At 49.2% G+C, this 16,610-nt stretch overlaps 1 protein-coding gene across 3 annotated transcripts in view; it reads left to right on the forward strand.

Annotated features, from left to right (window-relative positions):
* Positions 1 to 16,610, forward strand: part of cntn5 (contactin 5) — a 129,252-nt gene that overhangs the window by 32,356 nt on the left and 80,286 nt on the right. For all 3 annotated transcript variants that reach the window (XM_048980971.1, XM_048980970.1, XM_048980972.1), the window contains exon 2: positions 15,284 to 15,410. In XM_048980971.1, the coding sequence (XP_048836928.1) occupies positions 15,356 to 15,410 (55 nt within the window). In that variant the 5' untranslated portion in view covers positions 15,284 to 15,355. The remainder of the gene's footprint in view (positions 1 to 15,283; positions 15,411 to 16,610) is intronic.

Below are 16,610 nucleotides of genomic sequence, written 5' to 3' on the forward strand. Positions count from 1 at the left end.
TGCGAACTGCGTATATGCTTTAGTGATGGTCACGAGAAGATTCTGCCTCCGATTCCTGATGGGCGATGTTTCTGAAGAGCTGCGTGGTCCTTCTCAGATGAGACACTCTTCTCCCCTGGCATCAGCTAGCACCTCCTTGAACTTGACTGGACGAAGGCTTTATGTGTTTAAGTGCTTTTATGTTTTTTTTATTTTCCAACAGCGGGATGGTGTTTGACTGTGATTCTACTGGACGTGCAGCTGGAATGTGGATGAACAGATGGATGACTGCGTTTCAGGCTGCGCTTATTCATTGTGAGGAATCCAGATTTGGATTCGAACAAAGAGGAACCTCCTTTGACCCTCCTTTGACGCAGTAGTGTTTCACGAGGATGTCCCAAAAAAGCAAAGAGCTAAAGTAAAATGACCACACCGGGCCTTTAGAAGTGACCTGTGAATGCGTGTGTGGCATAACACAGTGTCACCACAAGGCCCAGTGAACGACACCAGGGACAAACAGCTACACTGACCTCCCAAGGTCCTCAGACCCCCGAAGCCCCCTTATCCTAAAGCCGCAAGGCTCGGGGAAGTGACACTGCAGCACACTGGGATGTCGGGGGGGGGGGGACGATTATTGACCCACATAATGTCTGTGATGATGGCTGTGATTACAGGATGCAATTAGTGTAGCTGAAATTGCATTACTAATTGTGATAAATTCCTCAATGCTTCCGGACGTCATGCAAGACAAGGCGACGTCTATTACTATAAGCGAAGTGGGAGATGTAATTAATGTCGCGTCTCTTTCTTTTCCAGCCCAACTCAAGGTGTGCGCGGCTCCGTCGCTCCGTGCATGATAAAGAGCATCCATCACGTTGTGAGACGCCGGTACATCGTTCTGTCGGATCTCTGAAACTTTAATGTGCCTATTTTTAGCCTGCGGTAGAAGGCAGCAGGGGAGGTCTACAATATCACCCAGGGACTGCTTGAAAAAAGACCAGAATGTTTAATTGTTGCCCAGCGATCCAGAACAATGTGTCCCCCTGCGCACGCATTGTGGCATTATCTTCCGAATAGCACACGTTCGTGTCGCACGGAGAGATGGATGGGTGGGGCAGGCCGGTAATGCGCTGCGGACCTTTTTAACGTCATTCGTTCTGGAGAACGTGGTGAGTGTCATCGCTTTGCTCGGTGTTTTGTTTTCGCCGGCTGCACGGTCCCTCAGCGTTTGAGGGATCCACCCCGGCTTGTGTAAACACGAGCAGATCCTCGCTCGCTCGCTTGTTTCTCATCCAGCCTCATCCATTTTTAAAGGCTCGTTTGCAGAATCTCACACTTGACTAATAAGGGGTTCTCATTTGCATGCCCCGTGCACGGCGGAGTCAGACGTCTGAAGCCCTGGCCGGTGAACGCGGGACGTCAGGCCGGCTGGGTGAGCTCGGGGCGAGCGAAGAAAAGCAGGCGCATTAATCATTTTTAATGTTACCTTTCAAATGCGGCCCGGCCCTGAAGCGCCCCCCCCCCCCCCCCCCATGCCAGTCCGGGTCATTGTAATTCCCGCCGCTGCCACCGCGTGCCGATCCGAGCGACTTGACACTGCCGCCGTCTCCAGGGAGTCGCACGACGAGAGCGAAACGCCGAGGGACACGGATGAGCGGCCGGGGCTCACGGAAATGCATGTAATTAAAAGCTCGTTTGGGGAGCGATGACGCGCCTCCTCCTGCCTTTCTTCTCGCCGGTCGGAGGGTCGGCTCCCGATAAGAGCAGCAGAGTGGTACCGGTCCCGTTTTGCAGCCCGCGGGCTGCTGCAGGCTCGCAGAGAGGCGGGTCTGCCTTTTATCTGACAGCAGCACCGATTTGCCACAGAATAACCTCCGACACTCGAAAGATTTCAGGTTGTTTGAGGTGCTGCTCTCCTCCGATAGGCAGGTTATATCATAAGGTGCAGTATCAGTGCTAACAGTGGTAGTATGACCTTCTTTGCTGGTTTCTGCATTTCTTTGATAGGCAGATTCCTTTTACATGGCTATTTGTGCTGGGTCCTCAGAATCTGCGTGGGTGTCCATTCCTGTTGCGAGGTCCCTGTCCATAAGAACCAGCTGTGCACGAGCAGCAGGAAAATTCAAACCCGAACCAAGCTGATCATATGCCCGGCAGAGTGTACACACACACACACACACACACACACACACACACACACCCTATACACCAGTTCTGGATCTTGAATGCTATTCAGCTTGAAAAGGAAACTGACGGCAGCACTGTATGCTGTTCAGATTAACATCTGTGTGACAAATTATGGAAGGAAAAGAGGATCTGGGATCCACCTTTTGGATCATAACCTTCTCAGATGTTTGCTGAAGTGTGGACCTACTGAGGAGGCTTATGTGAAATGAATGGACGGCCCATACAAAGATATAGTTACAAACGTGTGTGTGTGTGTGTGTGTGTGTGCGTGTTTCTATGTGTGTACACTTATGTATCTGTAGTTGAAAGTCTGCAAAGATGCATGCAGGCGGGCAGGAGAACCATCAGTGAGCTATTTCCCTTTCTTGTCCCCTCCTCCATCCCACTTGGGTGCAGGGGGTGCGCACCTGTACACGGGGGGGGCGCAGTGCGAGCTGCAGATAGCACCCCCCCTGGATCACACTGCACACACTGGAGCTTCTTCTCAATTTGCCATAGACTGAAGCGATTTCAGTCCCTGTTCTGACTCTCTATAGACCAGCTTCCTTCTCATTCTTAGAATCACTGAACACGTAGTCGAACCGCCCAGCTACCCCGGGGAACGTGCCTTTCCCAGGTGCGAGAGATAGAGTGCACACTGAATGTCACTCTTTTTTCCATTACAGCGTGTGTACATACACTCACAGTGTCGCCCACAATCACTCGGACACGGGGAGCAATTTCTGAAAGAATCTACATCGGACTCGCGCAGCTGTGTAGGGCGGGGCCTGAGGGCAGGTCGCCACCCTCTGGTGGTGCTGCGGCAGTGGTACAACTGCCACCTGCCTGCTGCAGTCTTCCCGCTTAATTTTTACTCTGCTTTACATTCAATGTACCACCTAACTGGACCTGTCATGTCAGGGCGTTTAACGGGAGGCTGCTCCGAAACACATCATTATTTTTTATTCTGTTAATCGTGCAGAAATTTTAACGTATGGCCTGCATAATTAAAATGGCATTTGCTGCCAGACTCCGGGTGACTTTTTCAGAATGCATGTCCGTGGTTAACGACATCGCAGTGTTATGTAAAGGAAGCTGTATTTAGATTGTCCAAAAGCAATTGCGTTCCTTATTTTACTTTAAAGCCATCAAATATGTAAATGTACTTTATTGTATGTCAGTGGTTTATATCGAGGTGGCACAAAGTGAGTATTACGGAGTGTTGGAATATGTTAAAATATCTGTAGATGCCCTTTTAAATGAAGAAGGTGAGGCTGGGCACACCGGACCCACACGCAGTGACATCAGCAGCCCAGGGGTAAGAGCAGATGGCGGCTCTCCCCTCCCCGATCCTCTGCACAAGGTTCTCCGTCATGTGGCAGCCGGAGCTGGCCCCCTCTAAGCGTGTGAGACGCGTGTTTCCGGCTGCATGCATAATTTCACTGTGATGAAAGGTGCCGTGCTCCGTTCAGGTGGGCTCTGTCTCACCGTGACAGAGATAATTGCCTGCAGTCCCGACCTGGGTAATTGTCTCCTGATTGAGGTCATCAGAACAATCAAGGTAGGGCTGGCAGACATGGGGGAGAGTGGGCAGGCAGAGGCTAGGAGAGGAGAAGTACAGGGCTGTAGGAGGTGCTTACTGCCTCTGTGGGTCTGTGTGGGTCTCTGTCTATCTATATATGTGGGACTGTGTGCCCCTGTATGTCTGTCTGTATGTGTGCTCCTGTATCTGTCTGTGGGTCTGCATGTCTCTGCATTTGTGTCTGCGGTCATGTCTGTTTGTTTGTGAGAGTGCCTGTCTACCTCTGTTTGCGTGTCTGTCTATCTGCCTCTCTGTCTATCTGTCTGTCTGTGTGCCTCTCTTTCTGTCTGTCTGTGGGTGTGTCAGTCTGTCTGCCCCTCTGTCTGTGGGTGTGTCGGTCTGTCTGCCTCTCTGTCTGTCTGTGGGTGTTTCGGTCTGTCTGCCTCTCTTTCTGTCTGTCTGTGGGTGTGTCAGTCTGTCTGCCTCTCTTTCTGTCTGTCTGTGGGTGTGTCAGTCTGTCTGCCCCTCTGTCTGTGTCTGTGGGTGTGTCAGTCTGTCTGCCTCTCTGTCTGTCTGCCTCTCTGTCTGTGTCTGTGGGTGTGTCAGTCTGTCTGCCTCTCTGTCTGTCTGCCTCTGTCTGTGTCGGTCTGTCTGCCTCTCTTTTTGTCTGTCTGTGGGTGTTTCGGTCTGTCTGCCCCTCTGTCTGTGTCTGTGGGTGTGTCAGTCTGTCTGCCTCTCTCTGTCTGCCTCTCTTTCTGTCTGTCTGTGGGTGTGTCAGTCTGCCCCTCTGTCTGTGTCTGTGGGTGTGTCAGTCTGTCTGCCTCTCTGTCTGTGGGTGTGTCAGTCTTTCTGCCTCTCTGTCTGTCTGTCTGTCTTCCCCTCTGTCTGTGTCTGTGGGTGTGTCGGTCTGTCTGCCTCTCTGTCTGTCTGCCTCTCTGTCTGTGTCTGTGGGTGTGTCGGTCTGTCTGCCTCTCTGTCTGTCTGTCTGTGGGTGTGTCAGTCTTTCTGCCCCTCTGTCTGTGTCTGTGGGTGTGCCGGTCTGTCTGCCTCTCTGTCTGTCTGCCCCTCTGTCTGTGTCTGTGGGTGTGCCGGTCTGTCTGCCTCTCTGTCTGTCTGCCCCTCTGTCTGTGTCTGTGGGTGTGTCAGTCTGTCTGCCCCTCTGTCATCCTCTCCGGCTTTGTCCTCACTGGTGACACTTGCTGTGACAGATTTGGCAGGGCCACAGCTGCAGAGCCCAGCCCGGGAAGAATGCCTGGCCCGTCAAACGTCTCAGTGTCTACTTTATGTCTGAGACACTATTTCTCTTTATTACATTACACATAACAGCCCTTTATTTTGAAACAGCTTAGACTGTCTGAGGAACCTCCAAAGCACATGGTTTTACCCTATTAATGTGGTTAGATAATGACAATTACAGGTAATTACTCTGCTGTGCCTTCTTCAGAGATGCAGCATAACTTCCATTGGAGGTGAACCTCCAGCAGAAAATGTCATTTCTTCTCCCACTGCCGAACACTGTGCTGTACCTGTAAATACGAGCGTTTGTCCGCCTGGCAGTGGCCTGTTCCCTAGTAAGCCTTCCCATGAGGCTGGCTGTGGTGAGAAGCTGGAGAAGCAGAATGTTCCTGTAAATTTGCCCTCGCACTCAGCCCTGGGGGAGTCCTTGGAGCCTGCGGGCTTCGTAATTGAGACACGTCTCAGCGGGGGGGGTTGAGCTGCATTGCTGATGTTGACTGAACAAAGGGTTTGTCCACAGAAAGCCAGACTGGGCCGGTCTTGTGACAGGGGTGACAGAAAACATGGACGCACTGTAAGGACTGATTTTAACACCTGCCCTTTATATCTACGTGAGGATCTTCAGTCCTACAGCTTAAAGGGGAGCTCACAGCTCTTGATGGCAGCCCAGGCCTGGACAAGTGGGGGTGTTTCTCAATACCAAGAAGGCAAAGATGGTGCTTGCGATCCTCTGTCGTCCTCTGTACTTCTGTTCATGAGTACTGGAACTGGTCTTCGGCAATGGAAGATGACATAAAAAAAGCATTCATGAGAACACAAGTACGGTCAAGTACGTGCTTTGAAAAACACCACACCTTCGGCTCACTTCTCCATCGCATTTGTTGCTTTTCTTTTTTACTGGGTTTCTGCAGGATTAGATGGCTGTTGACTGAGCTCAGAAATACCCCAAAAATAGAGGCTCACTGCCCTTTCATTTCTCTTCTCTTCCGGTCACATCAGAGATAAGAGCTAGCGCTTGTAATACGTTTTTATCACGTATTTAAGATTATCCTTTGCCGCACTTGGATTAATTTTCCCATTTTGTGTAACCCGAATTATCATAAAGAGCTTAACGGTCTACAAGGCTCTTCAAAAATGTAGGAGAATAATTTCAAATTGATTAGAAGTGTTTTATATCAAAATTCTACTTTTCTTCCTTAAAGAAGCCAGTGATACCGCAGGCCATTCACCTCAAAGAGCGGTTCTGTGGGCAGATTGTTATTGTTGGATGAAGTGCCGCAGTGATGGACAGATGCATCTTGACGGTGTACCTGCTTTGGTATACTTTTTATCGCCTTATTGATTAACACCTTTGTTTTACTCTGTACCTCTGAATGTGTCCTAGGTGTCTTTAAGTCCGCGACCCACTGAGTTAAGGTTACACCACAGTTAACCTTCATTTTATTTCATAATCATTAATATTATGTGCCCTGAGGTTGGCTTGGACATCTGCTGACCACACTTACAGCCAGAGTGTCCGGTCTTCTATCTGATTCTTCAGGTTTCCCAAAGGTTCATTGGTGACATGATTGAGTCCACCCACCTTGTTGATAATCCTCTTCCTTCTGTACCTTCAGCTTTTCCAAGCCCTGCCATCTTCACCAGTGTAGCAGGTCTTCTCATAATGTACCAAAGTAAGACCGCTTCAGTCAGGTCATCTGGGCTTCAAGAGAAAGTTCGGGTGTCAGTAGATGAGGGATCCTCTCGTTGATATTAAATTCCACAGTATTCCTCGAAATCTTCATCAGCACCAAAGTTCAAAGGCATCAGTACACTTCCTGTCCTGATTCTACATGGTCCTGCTTTCACATCTATTAGGAGCCTCAGAACGTACCATATTCTGAACAGAACTTTGTTCTTAGAGATCATCCAGATATTCTGCAAAGTAGCCCTTTAGATTGTGGCTTTCAAATGTCTTCTGCACAAAATGTATCAGTATAGAAAGGACATTTCAGGGGCTGAGTGCTATGAAATGGGAGGCCCTCACCCCATCAGGGGTGGGATGCGCTGAAAGAGGGCACGGAGCCAGCTGTGTAATGTAATCACACGACATTTTCTGGCTGACTGCAGGTACTTCTCAGAGAGCGAGCCGCCAGCCCTGCTAGTCCTGCAGAGTAAAAGTGCCACTGGTGAGTCTGGCTTTCCAGCCCAGTACTGAGAATAACACGAGTGAAAAATTCCCCAGTAAGGACTGAGGGAGCCGAACATGACACCCTGACAGGGCAAATACCGAAGTCATGGTCGGTCTGCCGGTCTGTCTGTCAGTCTGCTTTTCCGTCTGTCTCCCTCTCGCTCTCTGTTTCTCTCTTTCTCGCTTTGTCTCTGTCTCTTTGTTTCCGTCTCTCTCGCGCTCTCTGTCTATCTCTGTTTCCGTCTCTCTCGCACTCTGTCTGTCTCTCTCTGTTTCCGTCTCTCTCGCGCTCTGTCTGTCTCTCTCTGTTTCTGTCTCTCTCGCGCTCTCTGTCTGTCTATATCTGTTTCCGTCTCTCTTGCACTCTCTGTCTCTCTCTGTTTCCGTCTCTCTCGCGCTCTGTCTGTCTCTCTCTGTTTCCGTCTCTCTCGCGCTCTCTGTCTGTCTCTCTCTGTTTCTGTCTCTCACGCTCTCTGTCTGTCTCTCTCTGTTTCCGTCTCTCTCGCGCTCTCTGTCTGTCTATCTCTCTCTGTTTCTGTCTCTCTCACGCTCTCTGTCTATCTCTCTCTCTCTTTCTGTCTCTCTTGTGCTCTGTCTGTCTCTCTCTGTCTATCTCTCTCTGTTTCCGTCTCACGCTCTCTGTTTCTTCTCTCTGTCTCTTCTCTCTGTCTCTTTCTGTCTCTCTCGCACTCTGTCTGTCTCTCTCTGTTTGTCTCTCTTGTGCTCTGTCTCTTCTCTCTCCCTCTGTTTCTGTCTCTTCCATGCTCTGTCTATCTCTCTCTTTCTGTCTCTCTCACGCTCTCTGTCTCTGTTCTCTCTCTCCCTCTTGCTCACTCTCTTGCTGCCAGGCATGTTCTCCAGGGAGACTCCAGAGGTTTTTACCTGACAGCCATTTGGGAGAATATCTGACTCGCAGCGGCATTTGCAGCAAAAAAGCAGACTGTACTGCCATGTTGAACGATGGAGTTCTGTTCCTTCTGTGATTCCCTGCAGACACGTTTCCAACGAAAACCTCCACGGATGCGTATGTTTCACCACTGGAAAATGATGCCTTTTTCGCCTGGTGTGTGTAGCTTGAGTTCAATGCGTCATGTTGGATGTGGAAAAAAAAAAAAAACATTTGCATTTAAAAACTGAAAAATCTCATTAGCTTTATCATGGACCATAACATGTATGCAATAATAACACAGGTTACAATCGTGTGCACTTCCTTGGACTGTGAGAGAAAACAAAACTGAAATGTCAACAAATTAATGGAAAATGACCTTTTTTGCTATGTATCAGCAAAAAGCACATTAATGGTGCTCCATAAATTAGAATTAGAATATTTGTACTTGGTAATTATCTGTCCTTATGCAATCTGTGGGGTCATAAATCACACTGATGCAGACTAACAGGCCATCAATAATGATAATTTATCTACCTTTCCTGTTTATCTGTGTACAGCGTATTTGTCCATTAAATCAATGACCCTGATTCAGTCAAACCGCCGCCATGCTTGTCCTTCACTGTGACTTTGTGGGGAGAGTGTTTGTGCTTCTCGTGGTACGTCATAACACCACGGTATAGTGTGAGATCACGACCCGAGACGTGACTCGTTTGGCTAAGTGACCATCCCCGGCCTTGTTTAGGACACTTGTCGCGCAGCAGATTGGAGAAGAACGAAAGTGAGATCGGCTTCATTAGGACCGTGATGCCAGATTTACTCATGGAAATGGGATTCGGTAATGTGAGGAGCGCCCCGCTGTTCGCCCGACGGCGGCGTGAAACAGCTCATCCTGATCTGTGGTACATCAGGTCCAGGAGCACAGCTGTGCCCATTTTACACGGGGAATCTTCTCACAGCAGGACCAAGAATGAGTGGTGTGATGTCAGAGAGCGACCGCTCCGCACCCTGTGGCCCACGCCGCCACCTCTGTGTGTCCCTACCGGGCGCAACGGTGAAGCACGCACCCTATAAACGTGTCCCTCCAGGGGGGTGCTGCTCCCTGGTTTGGCACTGCTGCGGACGTTACCCGGGGTCACCGGCACACTAACGCAGCAGCCTGGAGTCGCGCTAGCAGACATCCGCAAAGACCGTGCTGTCCACTCCTCCATCGTTCACCAGAGAGATGTGGTTGACGGCATGAATTTCAGCATCGAAGCTCATGCCAATGCTGATTCACAACCCGAGCCACCGCAGTCTCTGCCTGACCTGTACCTACACCCTTCCCTTTATGTTCACTTTTTATTTGGACGGCTTTCTTTGTGATAATTATATTAAATTATCCATCATTTTCCATCTATATCATGGAAGATAACAGCAACCACTGGATGCTGGGAGGCTCAGTGGGTGGTAGCATTGTTCCCAAAGGTGGACATTTCTGGTCCAGAAAGTAAAAATCCAGGCCAGGGTTTTGTTTCAGTCAACTAGTTGAGTACAAAGAGTCACTGAGTGCTCAGCTGATTGGTTGAAACAAAACCTCGGTCTGGATTTTTACTCTCTGGACCTGAAATGTCCACCTCTGATATATTTGCTACATGATGCCAGTGCTGAGTGTGTGTGTGGGGGGGGGGGGGTTGACAGTGATCATGTGACAGGACTGTGTAGTCATCTGCTGTCCCTTGTATTCTTCCTTTGGACCATCTGAGATGGAATCGCAGAGTAAATATGAAGAGCCGATGTCCTCTCATTGCTGGAGGACGTGGGCCTTGGAGGTCCGCCAGTTAGAAGCTCCCTCTGACGTTGCAGGGAGCGCGATGTCTTCAGGAGGGGTTTTCCTCTGGTTTTTTTTCCTGGGGACAGGCATGGCTTGGCTCCACTCCCTCCTGAGAAGGGAGCAGATGCTGCCGTGGCTGTGGGGTCGCGTGCCGCTGCGCGTTCCGTCTGCACGTCTGCTCTCCGTAGCAGAGCTCTCCCCATCCCTTTTCACCCTGCACTGCAGCCAGCTCTCTTAATGAGTCCATGCTTCCGTGCTTCTTCTGTCAATATATGCGGAAGATTGATCAGGCTCATGAGACGTTTTGTTCTGGAATCTATAAATAATTCTGGCACACGCCATTAAATGTACATTTATTTGTTTAGGTGACAGTTTTACCCACGTTTACAGCTGTAGTTTTTCCCTGCCTGACAGGTATATTCAGGATCTCTTTGAATATCTGGATCCATCCATCCATCCATCTTCTGTAACTGTTTGTCCTATTCAGGGTTGTGGTGGGTCTGGAGCCTATCCCACAGGCTACGAGCAAAGGCAGGGAACAACCCAGGATGGGGCACCAACCCATCTTCGAATATGTCTGGGGTGTTAAGCTTAAAGAAGCCGTCTCAGACCCCTGGGCTTCACCTGCCACCCTGACAGTGAGGGCCATCTCTCCACCCCTAGGACACCACCCACTCCTCAATGGTCCCCTCCCACTGGCAGGAGCAGTGCTGCAGCCCACTGTCTCGGCGCTGAGAGCCACTGGCACGCAGTGCCATTTCTCCTGCTCAGTTTTTATTTGTCTCCTTCCATTTTCTTCTTCATGCATCTGCATCTGGGCTTTTGTTCCCTCAAGACAATGCAGGCAGATGGTGAGGAACCCGTCGCTTATTGCTACATACCTACCCTGACCGTGGGACAGCTTCTGTGATGATGTCACATTGCTGGCGACAACCTTCTGCTGGGTCTCCCAAGGCTTTCAGGCTTCAGCGGAATATCTGCTGCCAGCTGTCCACCTGTCCCTGGCTGTCTCTCTATCATCCCTCCACAGCGCCCCCTGCTGTCCACTGCTCAATTTTCCTCTGTATTCTTTACTTGACCTGTTTGCTCCACTATACTTCTGCCCTTTTTTGTTTTTTGTCTTGTCACCAGTCACTCTCATGTCAGCAACTCTGTCAGTCACAGACTCCAGAATCGGTCTCTGTAAATCAGAAGCTGGCTTGATTACCATGCTTTAATCAGAACGAGGGTCTGCCATCCCTCATTTCCCTTCCCCATTGCCTGTTATTGATGTAGCACTGTGAACCTGTGCCATTCAGACCCACTGGATGATTTTTGCTGGATTCCAGCGCCATACACTAACCCAGCATGCACTGCAGTCGTCCATTACCTTAAATCAGCCAATTGCCGCCTGCTCTCTAACAAGAAGAGAATCGCACTAATGCAATATGGTTTTTCAAAGGAAAATGACATCAGCGCTAATTGTGCTGTTTGTTTTTCGAAGGCCACAGAATGACCCCTTGAGTGGAAACGAAACAGGCGCGGCGCTGTTAATTTAACATTGTCGGATCAGCTCAAGTCAGGAGCGCAGTGTGGATTTTGTTAATGCCACTGGATGCATTCAAATCCCCGCCCCCCAGCAGGGGAGAATCTTGCGGTGAGTCCCGGTTGGGCAGTTAATAGAGACAGACTGGTGTGCGATTCTCCCTCCTGAGCGGATGTGGAGCAGGCAGGCTTGGACACGGAGGCGTACAGATTAGTCATCTCTCGGTCACACGGCCCCCACTCCCTCAGGGCGCCAATCCACCTCCGTTTTGATAATGAGCAAGGCAGTGTCCTTTTCAGGCTGTGGATGGAGAATCTGGCATGAGAGCGTGGGGCGGCCCACAGGGGCAGGCCGTGTGACGGCAGGTCCGCACCAGAGTATCCGTATCCGAGCTTGGTTCTGTTCCAGTTTCAGGACTCTCCTCCCTGGTCCATTTTGGGACTCTGGAAGGAAACGTGCAGTGAGGCCCAGTGGTTAAAAACGAGGAGGATGAATCATGGCAGCAAACAGGGACACTGCATAGAGACACTGCCGTCTGAAGGTCCAGTGTGAAACCTGCAAATATGTCAGAACATGTGTACGAAATGCGGAGTTGAATCCAAAATGTATTTGTCATTTGCAGCAGTATAGAAGCACAAATACATAAGAATTCTTGCACAGCTCTTTTCGTCAAGTCTTGAAAGTAACATACACTTATGTGTCACATAATGACGTTTCGGTCAACAGGGGCATATATAACGGTGGTCCTATACGATTACAGATTACTGCTATAATGGAGCTGAAAAATCCCTTTCGCCTAGTTACATTGTAGCTGTTGTAATGTCATAGCACAACACAATGGGCACATGTCTGTGGTGGAGCTGGTGTAAAGCCTACTGTGCTGACAGTCATACAGTATGTGCCCCCAGAATGTGATGATAACTTATTATTTTGACGTTGTGGGGACCATTTTTCGGTCTCCACCAGGGGAAATTCAGTTTTATAAAAATCTGCCAAAAGTGTTGTATATTCTTTGTTTACTTATGGTTAAGGTTAGGGCTGGGTAGGGGTCAAAGTCATCGTGGTTGGGATTAGGGTTTTGCCCATAGAAATGAATGGACGGTCCCCACAAAGATATGATTAGAGGTGTGTGTGTGTGTGTGTGTGTGTGTGTGTGTGTGTGTGTGTGTGTGAGAGAGAGAGAGAGAGAGAGAGATGAACTGGCACCAGCTGTAAATAAATACCCGGCACAGAACTGTTTGGTACCATCAGGGACCAGCTTGTTATGTCAGAAGGGTCTGCCGCACAAGGTGGGTTGGGCTCAGTCAACCAGTATGGCTCAGAAGTGGTGGAGGATTTAAGCTGTTATCTCCTTCTCAAAGCCCAGGAAAACTCCTCGGCCTTATCTCCCGCCTTCAGTCTTAATAGGGCATCAGGGGTGACACCAGAATCTCTCACACGGGCAGAATGGCCGAGAGTGTTCAGCAGAAGGATACGAGCCACATCTACGCTTGGTGATTTTGGAGATTTCTGTGATATATCACATTTATCACAGCTGCCGAACACCTCCACAAGTCATACACACAAGTATGAGACTGAGATTGGAGGGTAAAAATACGTCTGAAATACAAATATGAGCATGGAGGAAGTCGAAAGGAATTACTGAACGATTTCATAATTAACTTTAAATTGGAAATCCTTCCAATGACTGTATGCTTTCTGAGTGTGAAAGGGTGAAAGCCAGACCAATTTAGCACGTTCTCTGGGCTCAGAAGGTCAGATGGTGTGAATTAACCGAGTCGGGAATTAACGCGCATTTAAATTGCATCTGTTGGCTTGTTCGTTTCACTTCCATTGCTGTAGTTTAAACATGATGTTTTCTTGAGTGTTTTTGGTGGTTTCCTGTCTACTGACTTCAAGGCACCACAGTGTTAGTGATGCTGTAGGACTCCTGAATTGGCTTCTGACCCCAGGCTCAGCTCTTTTCCTTAGTCGTCCAATTGCTCGGTATATTTTTAACCCAATGCGGCCTGGTGGAAGGCCTTCCTTATCGATATGCCGCTCATGTCTGGCACACAGTCGAAACACTGACATGGATTCCCTTACCCAGGTGTGTAGATCAGCAGTCAGTAAATACAGGAAGCTGTCAACAGGATGATACATCTGACCAGTTAACCCACCAGACAAGTCTCACCCCGTCTTCCTTCCAGTGACGAAATAACACGACAACACGTTCGTTAATATGCCCTTGTCTGGCAAGACCGCAGAAAAAGCAGAGGCCATTGCATGAAACGCAAGTCTGCATTTCTTGGAATACAATAACTTAAAAAATATTCTGTGTGACACATGTAGCATGAGAGCACAGCATTTCCTACTGTAGCAGTCAGTCCTGGGGTGTTTCTCAATGCAAATTGTTTTGTCACGTACCCATTTTACGTCATCTTCCATTGACAAAAACCCATTTTAATATTCAACAAATACAGAAGTCCCCAGATGTAATCCTTACCTCACCCCAAATATCAAGAATACATTGGTTGCATTCATGCCAAGCAAGGCCAATCCCACGATTCACTGCACTCCAAGTTTGTTCTTGGAAGGCAAGTTAGCAAGACCTCTCTTGCCAAGACCACAAGTACGATCTTTGTCTTCTTGGTATTGAGAATCACCCCAGATCAGCTCCTGCTGTCAATCTCGTGTCTTCCTACAGAGCATTCTGCGGCATTACGCTCTGCGTTTAGTGAGAAAGCCCCCTTTGGTGCTAAGACACCCCAGGGGGTACCCTGTCTCCTCCCACACGTTCTGTCATAAGGATTACACCGCTGGCTTCCTCCGCAGTTCCTGTCCCACTCCTCTGTCCACAATGACGTCCCCAGTGCCGTCGGCATATACTGAAGAGTAGCCTCTTCCTCTGAGTATTGTACATCAGTCGGTGAAGCTTGCGGCTTGTGGAGTGGAAAGAGACCGGTTTGGCGGTATTCACATTGGTGAAAGTGTGTGCCCCCCTCTGCCCCCACCCGCACAAGCTGGCATGGGCTTGGTGCTTTGAGAGAGAGAGGCCGATTTTGGGATTAACTCGCCTTTTGTAACTGGTCCAAAAAAAACAACTCAAGCAGTAAACAAGCAGTATCCCTTTTCTTACTGAATATAAGAACAATGAAAAGGCTGATTGAGGAAGGCATTCATGGAGGTGGAATCCCACTGTAACCTGAGGTTTAAAGGCCTTTAAAAGCTGTCTGATCCGCTGCACCCGGCCACCTCTCCAATCCCGGCAGATGATTGGCTGAGAGCAGCCACACCCCCCCCATGAAAGCCAATCCCGTGAGCTTCATGAGCTTAAGTACCCCTTGTCTGGATAATGCTCATGGACAGTCCGTAATGGAACCAAATTAAAAATACATGCAGGATTTTTTTATTAATTTCAGAATGTGTCCTTCAAGTGTCGCTTATCTGTTTCAACTTGCACCAGACTGCATGCCACAAAAATGCATTGCACCCCTTGAGTCCTTCTGTTGTTATAGACATGTAGGGTTTTGGAAAACTGCGACACGTGTAGCCTTAACGTTTTGCTAGCAGACGCCTGTGCAGTTTGGTTTGCATTCGGAAGCTGCTGTCGCCTTCAGCTGCTGTAGTGAAGTCCGAATGGTCACCAGGTTAGGTCACCAGGTTAGGTCAGGCTATAAGCAGTAAAACAATGCAACTGGTGAGAACATCCATTCAAACCACGGCCTTTTGCATTCCTCACGTGTTGCTTCTGATGTGCTCCTTGTGTTCCAGTGCCCATGCATGCTGGGTGCTGTCAGAATCAGGCCGGCGCTTAGCACCATGACAACCGACGACTCGCGGCACGGAATAAAATTGGGTTCAAAGCTTTTCTGTCTTCTAATTGTTCCGGAAGCTTCTCAGTGTTCAAGGTGTCGGCGCCGTTCTCTTCAATGGCTTCTGGGACCACAAAGTGGCCTTCAGATGAAAGGCAGGAGATCCACTCACTCTGCTCTTGTGTCTCCTAGGCGCTGCTTTAATGAAGAAAGAGAACTTCTAACATTCTTGCTGAAGGGGACACAGAACCCTCCAGAAAAAGCATGGGGTCACCATGGAAACCACTTCTTCTCCTGTCAGTCATCAGTAGCCTTTCAGGTAAGGCCTTGTCCTTAAGGTGTTTCAGGAGTAGCTCCTGGTGTCCTTTTTATGACACATGGGACAAAAATAAGTGCCTCATATACACCACAGAGACTGCATTCACTGAGCTGTGTTTCAGCTTGCATTCGATTTAGTGTGTGGAGTTTGCGTGTTCTCCCCGTGTCGTCGGGGGGTTTCCTCTGGCTGCTCCGATTTCCCCCCATCGTCCAAAAACATGTTAAGTGGAGTTACCAAATTGTCCATAGATGTGCATGTTGTGTGTGCCCTGTGATGGGTTTGTGCCCCATCCTGGGTTAATTCCCTGCCTCATACCCATTGTTTCCTGTACAGGATCTTGACCCCCACAACCCTGCTTAGGACAGGCGGGTATGGAAAATGAATGAATGCCTGTATGTTTATTTTGGAGCGATTCGGGCAGAGAACCTTGCGAGTGCTTCCCCCCCCCCCCCGCCTGGGACTTTAACTGCCTGGATGCGGTAAGATGCCTTATTATAGCCTGGACGGCTGGATATACCGGGATTCAGCCCCTCTGTTTTTGATTAGCAGTGATTCTCCGGAATAACATCCACCACATCTGAGCTCGCCGGCTGCCCTCTTTCAGAACCTTCTCCATCTTTCCCTGGCAAATCATTTGTCTGATTTCTGAGAAATCCTGGGTAGGATTTTAATACTCACATCCCCGCTTTGCCGCCCACAGAAATACGAATGCGTAAGTCTCCCATGATATGGCGGCTGCTCTTTGATGTATAATACATGGCGGCGTTTCGCGACAGAGGCTGCATCCTGCCGGTTGCCGCAGCTGTCCGCTCCCCCCTCTCGTCGGTGGCTCCATCCCCATCTTATCTTATCTGCTCTTTGCTCTCATGACATTTTGTTTCCTTATATTAGCAGCTGAGTAGAATCCACCATATAGCTGGAAAGGTTGTCGGTAACGTCACGTTTGAGCGTGTGGCCATGGAGTGGAAGTCAGCCCAGCCCTTTATTCAAAAACAGCAGTTCAAAGTAACAGGTCAAGCATGGAAAGGACCGAAAGCTGCTTTTTCTTGGGCAAGCCGCTGGCGTGGGGGTCAGTCCCTTTGCGCTTCCCCGACTAACATCCTCATTATTCAAAATTGAATTTAAGCGACCTTCAGCTCAGTGTCCTTTTAGTAGCTCGTGTCACGGAACAAGGGGTCAACAGACAGACGGGTAGAGGAA

Source organism: Brienomyrus brachyistius, chromosome 17 (genome assembly GCF_023856365.1).
Source record: "Brienomyrus brachyistius isolate T26 chromosome 17, BBRACH_0.4, whole genome shotgun sequence".
Classification (NCBI taxonomy): domain Eukaryota; kingdom Metazoa; phylum Chordata; class Actinopteri; order Osteoglossiformes; family Mormyridae; genus Brienomyrus; species Brienomyrus brachyistius.